Source organism: Ciconia boyciana, chromosome 18 (assembly GCF_034638445.1).
Source record: "Ciconia boyciana chromosome 18, ASM3463844v1, whole genome shotgun sequence".
Lineage (NCBI taxonomy): Eukaryota > Metazoa > Chordata > Aves > Ciconiiformes > Ciconiidae > Ciconia > Ciconia boyciana.
In genome coordinates this window covers 12,660,885-12,677,304 of record NC_132951.1, presented here as the reverse complement: position 1 = coordinate 12,677,304, position 16,420 = coordinate 12,660,885, and the positions used below count along the sequence as shown (strand labels likewise).

The following is a 16,420-nucleotide window of genomic DNA, read 5'->3' as shown; positions in this document are numbered from 1 at the left end:
ACTTGAATTCCCTTTATTGTGGTATACAGACAAGAACGTTTCAGCAAAACATGCTATACATATTTAAACTTGCTACACTAAACAGAAGAAGTACTAATCAAGATTTTATAAGTAATTCTAGATTTTAAAATTCAAGATTCAAGAAACTGAAGATTTTAGAAGTAATAGATTTCATCCTTTTATGTTATTCATACAGTGTAAGCAAAAATGAGACAAAAAAGAGCAAGTTTTCTGCTTCTTTGTCCTCAGTTTCCTAAGATGAGTGAAATAAATGCTGAGCAAATTAGCTGAATAAACAGACACATAAGGGACACTGCTCTCCAATGCTTACTTTAGGCACTAAGATAATGGCTTTTATTAAACAAGTGGTTTGCCTTTCCTCATACTTTGGCAGTTAAGACATATACCAGAGTCGTATTTATTTCAGTTTTCACAGACTACAATAAATTAAGAACTTAGATTTAGCTGAGAGTTGCATTTAATTTTGTAAAAATTCATCACTAATAATGGACTTAAAAATACTTAAAAAATAAATTCTGTTTTACCATGCTGGTCTTAAAATATAAAAGAAACAGCTTATTTTTAGCAATGACCCAAAAGAAGGGAAGAAATAATGTGCTACAGACCAATGCTTTGGCTGAATGCCACTTTCAAGTGCTTCCTGGGAAAAGGCAATTTCAGCTGTCTGCAGAATTTTGTCTCCTTCCAGCGCAGCATCTGAAGGCCCGGTTGACCTGATCACATTTGCACATTATGTGGGCCACCAGCAATACCTATGGCTAAACTGCATTCTCAGGTTTGACAATCCTTCCCCTGGAAAAGAACTGACAAATAACTGAAGAGCCTGGGCTGCTAGAGGGAATGTGCTCTATACTGGGGGTATGAATTTCAGCCACCGCTTTCTTCATGAAAGATGCATGAAAGTAAGCTGAACACAGAAATGTGCAACTTAAAACCAATGCACTGAACACCAGCTGCGCTAAAGGACAGCCTGGAATCTCGCATACAGCTGAACAACTCTCCCCTTGAGAGCTGCAGGAGGCTAGGCTGAGGAATACAGAGAAACCTCAGAGGTCGCCTGAGACTGATCAAACCGTATGTGCATTTAACACCTGGTAGCATTCCTCTCCTTTAACCCTGCTTTGCACCAAAGTACCAGGGAAATGACTCCTTTCTGGAGCCTGTTACTGGCAAGTCTCTCTGAAGGTATAAGCAGAACCTTTAGGAATTAAGTCTAGCTGTGATTTTCCTACAAATTTTAGCATCACGCTGCACTGGTTGTTAATCAGGCCCAGTGGGGCCAGCCCTGGCTCCCCGTGCACTCAAAGGCAAGACTCCCAGCGGGTCTCCAGGAGCAGCAAACCGCCCAGAGCCACCCAGCAGCAGCTACTGCGGAGCAGCACGAAGCTCTAATAAACCTGTGGTGCAAATGCAAGCGGCACTGGAAAAACTAAGTGCAGCACATCTTGACTGAAGTTTGACATCAAGTAAAGCCCCAAAGCCTGGGGGAAGCAACCAAAAGCCTCCAAATTTGCAGTGTCACCTGCCTTGGCACGGAATGGCAAGGCCAGGGATCTCCTGCACACCAGAGGGAAATGAAACAAGCCATCTCCACATTGGATCCTGTGCTGTGATTTTTTTTCCAGAGTGCACAGAAAAGCACCCGTCTGCAATCCCTGTATGAGCACAGAACTGCAGGAATTAGTTTTGGCATTGCTGTTTTAAAGGAAAAGCCAGGCAGCTATGGTCTGATCACTGTCTCCTTGAATGACAGGCATAGGACAACCTCCTCAACTGCCACCTTCTGTGTCGAGGTACAAAGAACAGAGCAAACATATTTACAAGCATAGTTTACATGTGCCCACCCAAATCTCCCCTTGCACATTTTGGGAACTAAACTGTAATGAGAAGTTTTTTCGGGTTTGTTTCTGCAGTGTTGAATTATTTAATTACATTACATGAAAACCAGAGGATCTGGGACTCTAATTATGTGGCACCTGCATCTTTTGGACTACCCCCAGTGCTACCCCAAGCCCACTAAACAGGAGAGTAAATGTGGGCTGGTCACCCCATCTCCCTCACCTCTCCTAGGCAACTGTCACTGGACTCTCCAAACAGCTAAAGGTTATAACAGATTTATTGTTTCTATTTCCCTGAAGACCAAGATTTGTCCAAGAAGTTCTCTGGCTTTGGGGACAATTACCTTATCTAAGTGTCCTAACTTCTTTCAGTCTGAATTAGTAGATCATGTTTACTTATACACAGCACATTTAAATGAAAGGTCCCCTAAGACTCACATCCTAAAGCTGCTTCCAAGCAAACCCAACACCAAAAATGTTTCGGTGTTTCCTGCTTATAACTGCGGCTAGGAAAAACATTGCATATACTCATTAACAACATTATCATTCTGAGCAGCTTTCAGAAACAAATCTGGCAGGAAGGCTGTGCTAACATCTTTGTCTCTTACCAACATCTATTTGATAAAAAAAAGGAGAGATCTACAAAACCGACAAAAGTAACCTGGGAACTAATTATTCTGCATGGTTTCCACAAGACATCACTTTACCATAGGAGCCGAGGTTATAAAACCAACCATTTAACCAACCATTTAACCATGCTGGTAGATTTCAATGTTCTCCACTGAGCAGCAAGTTGGGTTTATATCTCAGATTTCTACAACTTCCTCCTCAAAAATTTATTGTTTGAATTGTTTCACTGGGTTTTTATACACTCAATTTTCTTATCCTGGTTCTTTCTGCTCTGCAGCCTGAGGATGTGGTAACACCCGCTAATATATCTGTGATTCTTCTGAACTAGCATTTCAGTGAGAATTATTTGTATAAAAATAAAACCAGACATTTCAATTACTGGTGAAAGCCAATCAAGATCAACTGCCTGTTTTTTATTATCCAAAAGAGAATAATGGTACATCGTATGTACTCCCAAAACGCCTATGATGTTGATCCCAAAGGACTCCTGTATGATGACCCCAAAAGGTCCTATTCTAAAGGACCACAGCTGAGAATTCCACTGTTCTGTGCCCATTCAGCCTTTGCCTTTCCACTCAGTCCGCCCAAGAAGCCTCAATTATGAAGGAAATATGAGACGTGGATCTATGTGCATAGGATCCAAGCAGATCAGTTACCGTTAGGGCAAAGATCTTCAGCAAACACTTGTCCCTGAACTGTTCAGTTCATAACCAAATCTCTTCTCATCCGAGTTTTAATTGAACAGAATTTAAATACAAAGCTTAACCAAAGTGCGTATGTAACATTTTTGACTTGGTAACTACACCACTGGATGCAATTTTCTTGCCAGTGTTATTCATGACCTTGGAGCCTTTCTCCAGAGGTAAGCATCTGCGAACACAGCAGAGAAGAGTCCTCTTGCAAGCAGAGACATGTTTAAGTCACAGGCACCAACGTACTAACATAATTTTGTTAACAAATCTTATGAAAACAAAAATCTACTCAGGATCCTTTAACAACAAAAGAAACCCCAAATACCAAATTCCCACCCTAGAGACAATGAAATCTGTCCCACCCACCCAGCACACCAGGACAATACCCTCTGTCTTACCTGCAGCTGCAAGAAGGGGATGTTGAAGAACTTGTGCAGGTACTTGAGGCCAAAGCTGTTCTTCATGGAAGACTCAGCATAGCGAAAATATGAGGAGCCGGGAGGCCTGTCTCAACCAGATAGGCAGAGAGAAGAAAACTGTACAAATGACAGGGACTGCGTACACACAGAAGAGGCACTTGCTGAACTACATACCATGAACAATCCCCATTTACAAGCCAACCCCTTAATCCCCGGATGTAGGCTAGCAGGTCATTCTGCTAGGGACTTGTTATTTTGTTTACAGACAAAATTCATACTTTGTTCCTCCTCAAGGGTGGCAGAATGCAGCTGTTGCTGTGTTGCAGTGTCATGGGGCTGCCAGACTAAGAAATACTGTCAGGACACTGGGCCATTGGTTTACTAAACTAGGAGTTTCACAGCTGTACAAGCTGTTCATTTCTCAGTGAAGGTTTTGTTTTAAGACCACAAACAGACCTACATTAAGTCACAAGCGTCAGCACTGGGCATTAAACTCAGCTAAGTCACATACACAGATGAACTTGTAAAGAAATGATTACATTACGGAATCAACTGATACCATTTCTGTGTGCCTGACACAGGCACAAACAAATAACAGACTAGGAAAATGAAAAAATGCCTTAGAAACATAAAACCACACAAAAAAGTACAATCTAGTGAATCCTGAACAACAAATAATATTTTGTACTAAATAACACAGAGCCTCAGATCTCTGCATAAGGGAAAATCTTGCCTGGCTGGCAAGGGAAGTATATGACTTGGCTGTGCCCAGTAAATGCTGTGTGGGGATGCTCTTAGCGGAAGAGCATGGAAGACAGCTGCACTAGCTGGCTCTCTTTTAGCAGAATTGTTTGGAGTAGAGAACAGTTGTGCTGCAGGGAGAGGATTCTTTCCAAAGAGAAGGACTATCCAGAAAGAAGATGACTTCTCGGGAAAAGTACTTCTAAAAGGCACACGCTGGCAGGCACTCACTGTTTCCAGGAATATAGCTAATAATCTGCCCAGTACAGGCTTGACTCCTAGATCAAAGGAACAAGAGCCCATCGTGTAAACTGAAGCTGCTGTATGAGACACTCAGACCTATGAAAGCCCAAAAGCTAGGCACAGGGTCTGAGGATGAGCATGAGGTACCTCTGAAACATGGCAGCAATACAGTTATCTACAGCTGATGACAGAGAGTAGCCGAGGTCTGCTCCCCTGCCTGGTGACCCTGATGCCATCTTACCTGTTCAGATTGTCGATGAGGTCCCGCACATCGCCAGGCAGAATGACCCGGTGCTCCCCCATGTCTCGGTAATTCCCAAGCACACACACTGGAACGTGGGTCGGCACTTTAGGAAGCTCCCTCAGAATATAGTTAAATGTCCTTCACCATAGGAGAGAGAGATACAGGCAGATGAGTGGGAGACGTCATTCTGTGAGCAGTTTCATGCACAAATCACAGAAAAAATAACAAAGTAAGAAATTTTTTTCCAAAATCCTTCCAAGACTGTGGCTTCTTTGCCTCCCTCAGAGAAATACATTAACTATAAATATGTTTGTATCATTCTTTATTCAAAACCAACTTGACAAGTTCAATAATCCACTTCCACCAGCAACCTCACATGACCTACAGCAATATTTCCCTCAGTCCTACAAAACTGTGTGGGGTCAACAGAAGAAAAGGATTCCCTCCCTTCAGCTGTCAACGGGCTCACTGATCCATACCAAACCTGTAAAACACAAGCTTAAATATAAAGCAGGAACTCTTACCACCTCTTCTTTCCACTCTGGCTTCCATATGCCTCTCACCCTCCTCAGCAGATGTGCAAAACAAACAGTTCACTATTTCTGTACATTAATGCAGCCTAGGGCCTCTAAATAATCCTTACTAATACAAGTCTTCCTGGGAATTCTCACTAGCGTTCCCCTTTCCCTTGTGCTCTGTAGAGCATGGGTTTACAACATGCCCAGCATACTTTGCGCCTGTGACAGCACTAATTATCAAGCCTCAGACAGCAGTATATCAGAAACTGCAGTATGCAAGACCACAGGGAGACTGCTTGTTTGAGACCAGCCCAGGAGAGGAGTATATTAAAAGACATGTCAGAAGATAAAGCTATTATTTTAAGGGATACAAGCTTGCTTCAGCTCATTAGGCTGGTTATCAGCTCCAGAGTCCATCTGGGAATCAAGAGGTCTAAAAGTCAATTGTTTTCACTAAACAAGCGAGAATCACGTGGTGCATGCCGCTGAAGATGTCTTACCACTGTTTGGTGATGTCAAACATCATCACTACGCCATTACAGTTTTTATAGACATCCAGGAACTCTGCATCCAGAGCCATTTCTGACTCTGCCTGAGGAAATAAAGGCAAAAGAAGCAGTAAATAACGTGATTCAACTTCAGGCTTGTACAGAAAGCAACTGATACAGTGCTGAACAGGCAAACTTTCTAAAGTGACAGCCACTATAGGAAGTATCCATGGATTTCACATCATCATCATTTAAGCAAGACACCTGGTGGTTCACAGCTTCCATTGCCCACAGGAGCAGGATGTGAAGCACCTGACAGTCTCTGAAAAAGCCATGACTGACAGCAAATGCTAAACCCTACCCCCTCCTCTTGCCCCTGTGTGCCCAAATCCTGGGTTGACAAGATAACTCCATATAAGCTACAGGATGGAGGACAGAGGACACAGCTCCCATTCCATCTCTTCACCGACCCACATATTGACTGTATTTCTAATGCTTCTGGCGTATAAAGCCAGGATGTAGTTTCTACTGAGTTCCTCCCATGCAGGGCTGAAAGTATTTATTAGTACCTGATTTGTTTTTCATCATTTGGACTCTGCACACTGCAAAGTGCAGTACTGGTCACAACTCAACCTCCAAGGCTCCTGTTGCAATTTGGTGCCTATGGAACAATTCTCACTCATTTCCCAGGAGTGGAAAACGCACCCATGTTTGCAAAGGAAGAAGCAGCGGTGATATCTGTTCTCATAGAGGCTTTTTCCCATAGGAGAATATTTTTAAAGAAAATTCCCCCTAATCTGACCACACAGATTGAGCAGGACTGGCACCCTGGTGAAACAGGTAACTTTTCACTACCCTGACCCATCCCCAGAACCGAGTGCTCAGCGCTCTGCATGTCAGTGACGCTGTCTTTCCCATCAATTTCAACAAAGCGGTTATTGAGCGAGTACCAGAACACTGCCCATGCACTGAGCCCCGAAGGGCACTGACACATGAACAGGAGCAATAAAGCTCTTTAAGAGCTGCAGCGGAGATCATGGGTCCAAGGGCCTTTAAACTGAATTTCTCCTGAGGATTAAATCGTACATCTTTTAAAAGAGATGCCACGGAAGTTCACTGGCAGCCCAAATGTGGTTTGGGGAACGTGGTCCTATGGTCTCCCATAAAGCACTTTGTTCTACAGCAGAAGATCCAAAGGAGACACATTCGTGCAAGAGCCTTGAGGAAGCCACTGCTTACTTTGACGTGCTAGGTAGCACTTCTATTGCCCCTCCCTCCTCTATATTTCAAAGGGTGTTAAAAGGTAATTGTTAGCCCAGTTTTAAGGAGCAGCCAGAGAGCATGGCATCAAGTGACTTCTTCAGGTCTCACAAGAAGTCCATTACAAAAGGACCTCCTGCCACTGACCATGTGCAGAGAGGTACAAAGCTACTGAATAAACATTTAGGGCGCAGTCACTCCCAAAAGACTGAATGGAAAACAGCAGAGAAGTTGTGTGAGGGCATGAACAAGGATAAAATGTACAGGCAAAAGAGTGAATAGCATCAGGGATCACACTGCCCCTCATCTGCCTGCCAAGCCGGCCTTAAAGCAGAAACAAACATAGAACTTAATCTCCATTGACCAAAGGTGGACCTAGCCCCCTGCTAAGAGGCAGACATCTGCATTCAAGGTGACTCACCTCCTGAGGGTCATTTTCCAGTTTCAAACCATCTCCTCGTTTTTTGCATTTTCCTTAAAAAGAATTGTAAAAAAAAAAAAAAAAAGAAAAAAAAAAGCATTACACTGGGCAGAGAACTCCAGGATGGGTCTGGGCAGGACCACAGCATTTTGAAAACGACATTAAGGCAGATACAACTTCTACTATAAGCATGGGGAATGAGGAGGGGTGGGACAGGCATGCCTTGCTGAAGAATACCACCTACCCTGTTCAAGAATACCAGCTAGTCCAGTTGAAAGATGAATAGGAAGAAAGTCTGGGGTAACTTAAACCATGCTCTTCACAGCATAAAGTCACGATGACTGAATAATACAGGGTTTGGTGCACTGCACTCCCTGACCACAAAGGCAAGCTGCTTTGTTGCACTTTTTCTTGCATTAGTGTTGAAGAAGTAAAAGATCATGGGGCTGAACAGCACTACGACATATGCAACCTTCCCGAGAGATGCTATGACGTTGCTGTGCTATGTCACTGACCTGAAGCAAGCAGTCTTGTAAATAAACATGCCCTCAGAGTCCATTGGGTGCTTTGGGCTGACTTGTGACCAAAAAAAGGGGTGGCAGGAGACTATGAGAATTTAACAGCCACAAGACAGACAGAACTTATACAAGGGGAAATCCAAGCAAAATCAAATAAACTGTGGCGAGGGGGCTGTGGAGAAGTAGAGGAAAGACAGCCTACATGTGCATGAAAAGCCAGAGCCAGAGGGTCAGGTCTGGTCATCACCAGCAAAGGTGCAGAAAGGAAATCCTCCAGAGGCACCATGCAAAGCCGCACGCTCTGGACACATGCACACAAAAATAAGCTAAGGACAGGTAAAACTCTGATTAAGCTCACAGGAAAGTGCGAGAGGCAAGAGGCTAAACACTTGGAGAAGACACTAGAAAACCGCTATAGAGACCTGCCCTGCAGTCCCACAGCCACAATTCCATCTGGAAGAATCTACAGGTTTCTCTCCAACCCATCTGCTTCCTCTAAGGCACATGCTAAAATACAGCCCTTATACTTAAAGGTCAGACACCCTGAGACTTCTCCCTTTTCTTACAGCTTCAATAAGCACTGGATAAGTTCACAAACTGACATTTTAAAGTACCACTGGCATTTGACTCAGCATCCCCAGAAAAGGAGTCAGTGTTTTTAAACCTCAGGCTCCCTGAAAATTTTGCGTTACATCAGTTACACTGTAATCATGTTTCCAAATCTTAAAGCCTGCAACCACAGCAGACAGAGAAGACACCATGTATCTGTACCTACAATTAGCAGAGTGGCAATCAGCTAACATGATTTTCTGGTGTAGACACTCGGCACTAAGGATTGCCCGGAGTCTCAATATGCAACAGCAAGGACATCTTCTTTCACCTACTGCCAAAGTGTGGACATACCATGAAAAAATCTGTCCTCGCCCCCCAGGTATTGTTTAAACTCTACATACAGCAGTTTCCAGAGTTTTATCAAATGATGAGCACTGCACAATGATCTGGAGTTATGTTTTATAGATACCAAATATCTTCCAGATGTTACTGACAGCAATTAAGAACTGTACTTCCGAATTAACTTTGTTCTGTATTTTCCTAGTCTAAATAATGATGAGTTAATTAAATTATAATGGTGGAGACTTGGAATTCCTTCTCGTAATTTCTAGAAATTCCCTGCGTCACTGAGAACAGAACATGTTGGCAGCTCGGATGCACCCGCAGAAAAACCTCCCATTGACTCTTTAAAAGACTCTGCAGCAATACTGGGTACCAAAATAGCTTCCACCAACTATTCAACTCCGCTGATGAATGTGGAGTGACTACTTGTAAAATCCATGGTTCTGTCAGATGCTGCATGTGAAACAAAGTGTGTCATTCTTTTTGCACACAGGTCAAGGATAAATAGTTATGAAATACAGAGTTATTAATGGAAATTTTAATGCTGCAGGATACAGCAGGAGATTCCAGTCCCTACACACTGACAGTGTGTCTGGTGGGTGCTTCTGTGCATCACTGCAAAATGTTTGCCCCCGTCACATCATCTTACTGTTGACATCTGAAAGTAGCAGAAATATTAATCCTGATCCTTCCCCATTCATGCAATGTGTTTCCCTGGAGGATCCAAGCATGGGCTCTGATTTTTCCCAGCGTAACTGAAGGTGTGGGATGTCTAGGACGTGCATGCCTTTTCCCACTTCAATTAAATTAATTTCAAGTCAGTGGCATTCGTGTGGCTTCTCTGAATGTCAAAACATCACTATTTCTGCAGTTACTGCTAAATTATGCTTGGCATGACCTGAATTTCTAGGTATTGAAACAGAAGCCCAAGCAATCACAAATACTCTTCATAGGTCCTCTCGTCCTGAGCAATCAAGGTGTCTTTCTAACCTGGACACATTTACAACCAATGCTTTGAGACTGAATATAAGACTCACGCCTCTCCCTGCTTATGGCTTTGTGTGTGTATCAAGAGGAATGAGTAATATTCTTACATGATGCTCATCACTGCTGTAAAGGAGGTCATCTAGAAAGGAGTAACAGAGCTGAAAAGCGCATGTGTGTACATATTCATGCACAGTGTCTATTTTTGGAGCCAAAACTGCAGGATGAGCCAGATAAAGGCAAGATGTATGTAGTGAAAAGACACAATTCAGCCTGTAAAAGCAAGTGCACAATGAAGATTGTGTTGTTACATGAACAAGGTCCTGTGTTTAAGGTTGCACTGGTGTGTAATCTAGAGCCTCAATTAGAAAGCAAGGGTCTTCATGTTGCGATTGCTCAGCTTCTCTACCTAGAACGATGACTGCTCCTTATTTACAGGCATAATAGCAACACTGAAACCAAATAACCTTACAGCAGTGCCCCAAAGTCTACAGAACAGTTCTTACTGAACACCAGAAGACTGGGTTCATGGCCAGCACGTGAGAGCCTCTGCACCTCTACGTACCATCAGTTTTGTTGCAGGATAACAAGGACTCAGTACAGCTTGCCAACAAATGCTGTCCACAGTGCAAGGGAGATGCTTCTGTTCACCATTCAAAAGACGCATCTAGAATGTTTGCGTCCCCAGTGTTATCTAACTTATGACATCTGAAAATAACACAAATACCAATTCTCATCTTTCCTCTTTCTTGCAGCACACCTCTGGGAGAGAGAGGGGTGAAGGGGCAGGGAGAGGAAAGGAATGTCCAGTATGAGGGAAAGAGTTTATGCTATTTTGGGGGCAACAGAAAAAAAATATCATTTGATCCCTTCCGTTAGTTTATGGGAAAAGATGCAGGAACCAAACTAGCAGAAGTTACAAGACAGGAGATCAGAACTGTTCTTGAATCACCTGCATTCAAGCAGCTTCTTTGCATTCAGGATCTGTTACAGCTTTATGACCTGCAGTAGTTACACAACTTGCTGCAAAGCCAGAAAGATGAGTCAGGACTGTGACTTTTGCTGAGAGATATCTTTCCTATGTTCTATTAGTTCCAAGGGCAGCAAAGGAGACAGTATTTACTACACACACAGCACAAAGTTCAGTACAATCCATAGCTGGGGGCAAGCTCTACTTGTTAAGATTTTAACAAATGGCATCATTACACAAATGAGCCCTGCTCTCTGAGCAGGCCCAAGGAGAACACAGCAGGCTGCAGGGAAGTCCATACTCCAGTGAGTCTGCACATTAAAGAAAAGAAATCCCAAAGAGTCTAGAAAAAGGTAAGAGGAGCAGTACGGTATAGCGGTTGCCATTTCCCCCTGCTTCAGCGCACTAACCAACCTCACAGGTTTTAAGGTTTCACAAAAAATCTCCCCACACTTCCAAATTAACGTCTGCACGCTGAACAAATGACCCCAAGGCACCAGCCAGGCAGAACCAACAGAGCTGCTTCCTGCATTCCTAAAAAACAGTCTGGAGGGAAAAATCAAAGCACACTGCTGAACTAACAAGGACGGAGAGGCACACTGCTGGTAAGCATGAGGAGAAACACCACTTAGTAAAACCACACGTAACTTCAGTGCAAAAATGTACATGAAGTTTTTCAGGGTGCAACTTAAGTTTCCCCAAATCCTCCTGTGCAAGTTCACACTGAGACATGAAGAATGGCAGCACTGCATAGCAGAGAAGAGGCTGAAGCTGCTTTACAAGACTAAAGTTGAAAACTGCAGTTTATGGATATATCTTTTAGACAGGCTAGCTACATCCCCATATCAGGCTGTCAATACATTTTCAAACATCTTAATTTAAACAAAGGTTTCTTAATTTTCTCTAATAAGGAATAATTCTTCCAAAATGGGGAAACATTGGCAAAAAAATTTAGCCTGGAAAACAACATATGTTGAAATGCATATTCAGAACATGCATTTTTTGGCAGTTTCAAATCCAGCCTGATAAATGCAGCATTCTGCACAACTCTAAATATGCACATTAGTCAGGATCTGATAGGCAAGGAAAAAAAAAGGAGGATCAGGTCTTGTCAGCACTATGCTGCAGCAGCACTGGATACTTCACTACTAAAAGGCTACAGTCTAGATTAGTGTCACTCTCACCAAAAGCATCACGCAGAAGGATTTTTTGTCCTAAGCATACAGAAGGAAGAACAAAAACGTCATGACATAACATTAAGATGCAAGTTAGATATGAGCAAGCTCTTAATGGTTAATTTGCACATTTTCCTAAAGTTGTACTTATCAAGAATCCACAATGCTATGGCAATAGGAAAGGATTTGATTTTGTTACATCATGATGATCTGAATTTTTACACTGCATTGATTAAGTATATTTGATTACATAAAAATACACATCTGTGGTCCATAAGTAGGGATCTTAACAGAATGAGTTTTATTTCAAAAGAATATAAAGTGGAGAGAAGAGAGTCCCTTGAGATTTCTAACACATGCTCCACCGTCAGAAATGAAAGCAGTATCAGAAGAGCTGTTATCAACATCTGCACATATCAAATCCGATCTGTTTTGCCAAAAAAATGACAAGTCTCTAGTTGAGAAGATGACTCTGCTCAGAGAAGCTATTCACAGAAATAAATGCTGGAACCACATGATTCCCAAATTAACTGTCTATCTATTCATACCAAAGTTGCAAGGCAGCGAGAAAACAGATGTTTTGCTCAGATTCCAGCCCTGCACATGTTATCCCAGGATCTGAAAGCCAAACTGTAATCAGACTGACTTCAGCAGTAACTCTGACCTAAGTAAGATTTTGTCTACACTGTGAAAACTGGGGTTTAAAAGAATAAAAAGATAAAGCGCCTAGGATTTTCATTTAAAGTTACTGGCTCAAGTTTAACCTAAAGGCTCCATTATGCATCTGAACTAGAGCTGCTATCTTTAATTACCTTTTCTTTTTTACTATTTTAAATACAATTTAGCTAATGTGAAAAATTAAATTTCTCCCTTTCCCACTCCCTATTGTACTTATCTTATTTTTCAGTGTTAATGCACGTGTAAGTGGCACAGGTGGTACAGCAGAGGTAGTGCACCTTGGATGCAGTTCTGCTGAGGAACGTGTGCCAGCACAAATTCTAGCTAAGGCTGCAGGAAAGGTAGCAGCAGCCAAACCATAAAAGTTTAAGTTTCAATGACTGTGGTCAACAGATCTGACTGACAGAAACACACAAACAAGGAGCACAACCCACAGAGCAAGAGATGCTCACTTGTAGAGCTGCTTTCCTGACCATACTTGCACTTTAAACCAGGAACCTGGCTGGTACAAAATGCCTCTTAAAAGCCAAACATTATCTGCATTTGGGGCTACAGAATGGGCTGTTAAAATTTACATCTGAACCCCAACCCCTTCTAGCCACAGATTCCACTGCATCCAGATTTGTACTGCATCCAGACTGTGTCTTCACATACGTTTTGGGGGTTTGTTTTTATTTTTTATAAAATAGAACTTTATACTCTGACAAAAATTGAAAACTAATGGAAAATGTATTATACATCATAATACTTCCCTTGGCTAAGCATTTAGAAAAGATTTTGGATTAAATAGATGGCATTTTTTGTCCTAAGTGAATTTAAGTAATTGGCTTCTCTTTTATCCTTCCCTCCTGCGTCCATTATTCACTGTAGATAACATTTTATCAATTTAACAACAGCATTCCTTTACAAACACAGCTCAGCAAGAACTTTTATAAACAGAACAAAGAACTCAGTAGCTGTCTAAATATATATAAAACTATAAAGGGGAGAAGATTAAGTTTATAATAAAGTTCAGAGAATCTGAATACACTAAGCAGCAGGCTATTTCATCTGTCACGGAGCACATGAAACAACTGCTTCTGAATATCAGGTGTGATCTGAAGTTCAGATGCCAAATAATGGGCTCCAGCATAGGAGACTCCACTCTCCTTTCCACATTTTTTCAGGAAGCATCTCCTGGTTTTGGCTGGGAGAGAGTTAATTTTCTTCCTAGTAGCTGGTACAGTGCTGTGTTTTGGATTTAGCATGAGAATAATGTGATAACACACTGATGTTTTAGTTGTTGCTGACCAGTGCTTACACTAAGTCAAGGACTTTTCAGCTTCCCATACTTGCCCAGCGAGGAGGTGCACAAGAAGCTGGGAGGGGGCACAGCCAGGACAGCTGACCCAAACTGGCCAAAGGGCTATTCCACACCGTATGGCATCATGCTCAGCATATAAACTGGGGGGAGCTGGCTGGGGGCAGGGATCGCTGCTCGGGGATGGGCTGTGCGTTGGTGGGTGGGTGGGTGGTGAGCAATTGCATCACTTGCTTTCCTGAGTTTTATTTCTCTCTCTTTTTGTTATTTTCCTTTTCATTACAATTTATTATTATTGTTGTTGTTGCTGTTATTGTTGTTGCTATTATTAGTATTATCATTATTATTCCAATTATTAAACTGTTCTTATCTCAACCCATAAGTTTTCTCACTTTTACTCTTCCAATTCTCTCCCCCATCCCACTGCGGAGGGGTGAGCGAGCGGCTGGGTGGTGCTTAGTTGCTGGCTGGGGTTAAACCACAACAAAGTAACATCCATGCACTTGAAAAAAGTAAGTACAGACATTCTTCTAAAGTAGAAGCAAGCAGGTATTTCTGAATTCCATGTAAGTTTTTAATTAAAAATTGAGACAGAACAATGAATATCCATTAGAAAGGAAGTTATAAATCTTACCTTTGTCAACTACATCCCAGACTTCAACTTTAACAATATCGTCGGTGGCTAAAAGCACAATAAGAACACAAAGTGTTAGAAGAGGGTTTCAGTAAAATGACCGACACTCAATGCTCACCACAGAGAGCCTAACCCAAAGCCAACATCATCAAAGCAGGAGACGAATGTCAAAAGAAAAGTAATTCTTGAGTGAGTTAAAAGAAAACCCAAACATAACAAGAAGGCCTGCTGTTGAAGGTCCAAGTTGTACACCAAAACTGTGCTACCTAAAGAACTTCTTAAAGACTCTTAGTCACATAAGTGATAGCTAGATTTCCTTGATGTTTTATGTCAGATTTGAAGCATGTTATAAATATTTTGTGTAGACTCTTCTCATAACATAGAGGTTTCCATATTCTTTCAAAAAAGATATAAATTTAATCTGGAGAATAAAGTCTTGTCTATAAGCAAGGCATACAACTGAAAAAAAGGAATATATACATTTAAGGAAGATCAACTTCACTAATACCATCTTCATGTAAATGTGATGAACAGTGCAGACAGTCCTGCGGCTACAGAAATCCATTCTCTCTGCAAATTTCAAGTCGCATTTTGTGAAAAATAAGATATTACTAGCAATTTTGCCTCTTAACGAGCTGAAGCATCAGTAAATTATAAGCAGCAACATATATTTGAGTTGCTAAAATCTGAAGCAAGACAACCAAAATTCTAACTACAGAGACACTACTGCTGGTACTGACAGCTAGCAGCTTAACTTTCAGATGGCTCGAGGGATGGGCAGCTTTGGTTAGATGTTTCTATTGAATCCAAACAAGCAGTCCAATCTTCATGAAGCTGCTCCATGAAACAGCTCCTTTTTGGAAATGCTATAGGCTACAAAGCAAAAGCTTGTACTTGGAGCAGCTCTGAACATAAAGCAATGGAATAGGAGGATAATGTCTCAGAGTAGAAAATAATCTCATAGGATGGCATGAGAATTTAGCTAAGCATCATTGTCAAGCCAGGACACATTTCCTCTACAGAATTCATTGTTGGCTTAACTTGAAATGTTTCAAAATATTGTAAAGACAGATCATGAATAAAGAAAAACTTTGATTCTCTGCTTCTGGAGAAAGAGCCTTTTTTACATTTATGCATGAAGCAAAATCAGCCTGTTTTTCTCATAGCAACTCCCGCTTATCTTCCACTTAGGCAGCAGGGCAGTGGGGCACAGGACGAACAGGAGACTGGCCCAGGCTCAGCGCAGCCACTGCATCACAGGCTCATTGGGACTGAAAACACAACAGGCACACAGCAGCCTGCGGTCCTAAAACCTCTGCTCAAACCATTACACTCCCCAAATTAATTCTGTCCCTGAGTATTTCTACAGACCATCAAGCCAGGTATGGCTGAAGTCCAACCACTCCTCATTACTCACTCTCCTGGCACCCAGCTGTACGGCTGGCTACTCGCATCCAGGCACTGGCACAGCAGCGTGCTCTCCCTGTGACATGGGCTGCTCAAGTCCGTGGTCGGTTCAGGGTGTGCCATGACCCTGTAGGCGCTGGGACACAGATCAGCTAGTGGAGGTCTGCCCCCAAATTCATACCCTGCAGCTGAGACTGGCAGTGCTGCTGCTGTCCCTGAAGGACAAGGGGACGAACAGACCAGCAAAGTCAATCCTGGCACCTTTCAACAGTCAAGACTTCCTGCAAAAGGACAGGAGATGTTTTCCTTTCTCAGACGGCAAACTTTGCAGGGGCATACGCAGAG

The 16,420-nt window shown here is 42.3% G+C and overlaps 1 protein-coding gene across 2 annotated transcripts in view; it reads right to left on the bottom strand.

Annotated features, from left to right (window-relative positions):
• Window positions 1-16,420, bottom strand: part of RABL6 (RAB, member RAS oncogene family like 6) — a 59,501-nt gene that overhangs the window by 30,938 nt on the left and 12,143 nt on the right. For both annotated transcript variants that reach the window (XM_072882682.1, XM_072882683.1), the window contains 5 exons: window positions 14,669-14,716; window positions 7,516-7,568; window positions 5,847-5,938; window positions 4,826-4,966; window positions 3,580-3,685 (listed from right to left, as the gene is read on the bottom strand). In XM_072882682.1, the coding sequence (XP_072738783.1) occupies window positions 3,580-3,685; window positions 4,826-4,966; window positions 5,847-5,938; window positions 7,516-7,568; window positions 14,669-14,716 (440 nt within the window). The remainder of the gene's footprint in view (window positions 1-3,579; window positions 3,686-4,825; window positions 4,967-5,846; window positions 5,939-7,515; window positions 7,569-14,668; window positions 14,717-16,420) is intronic.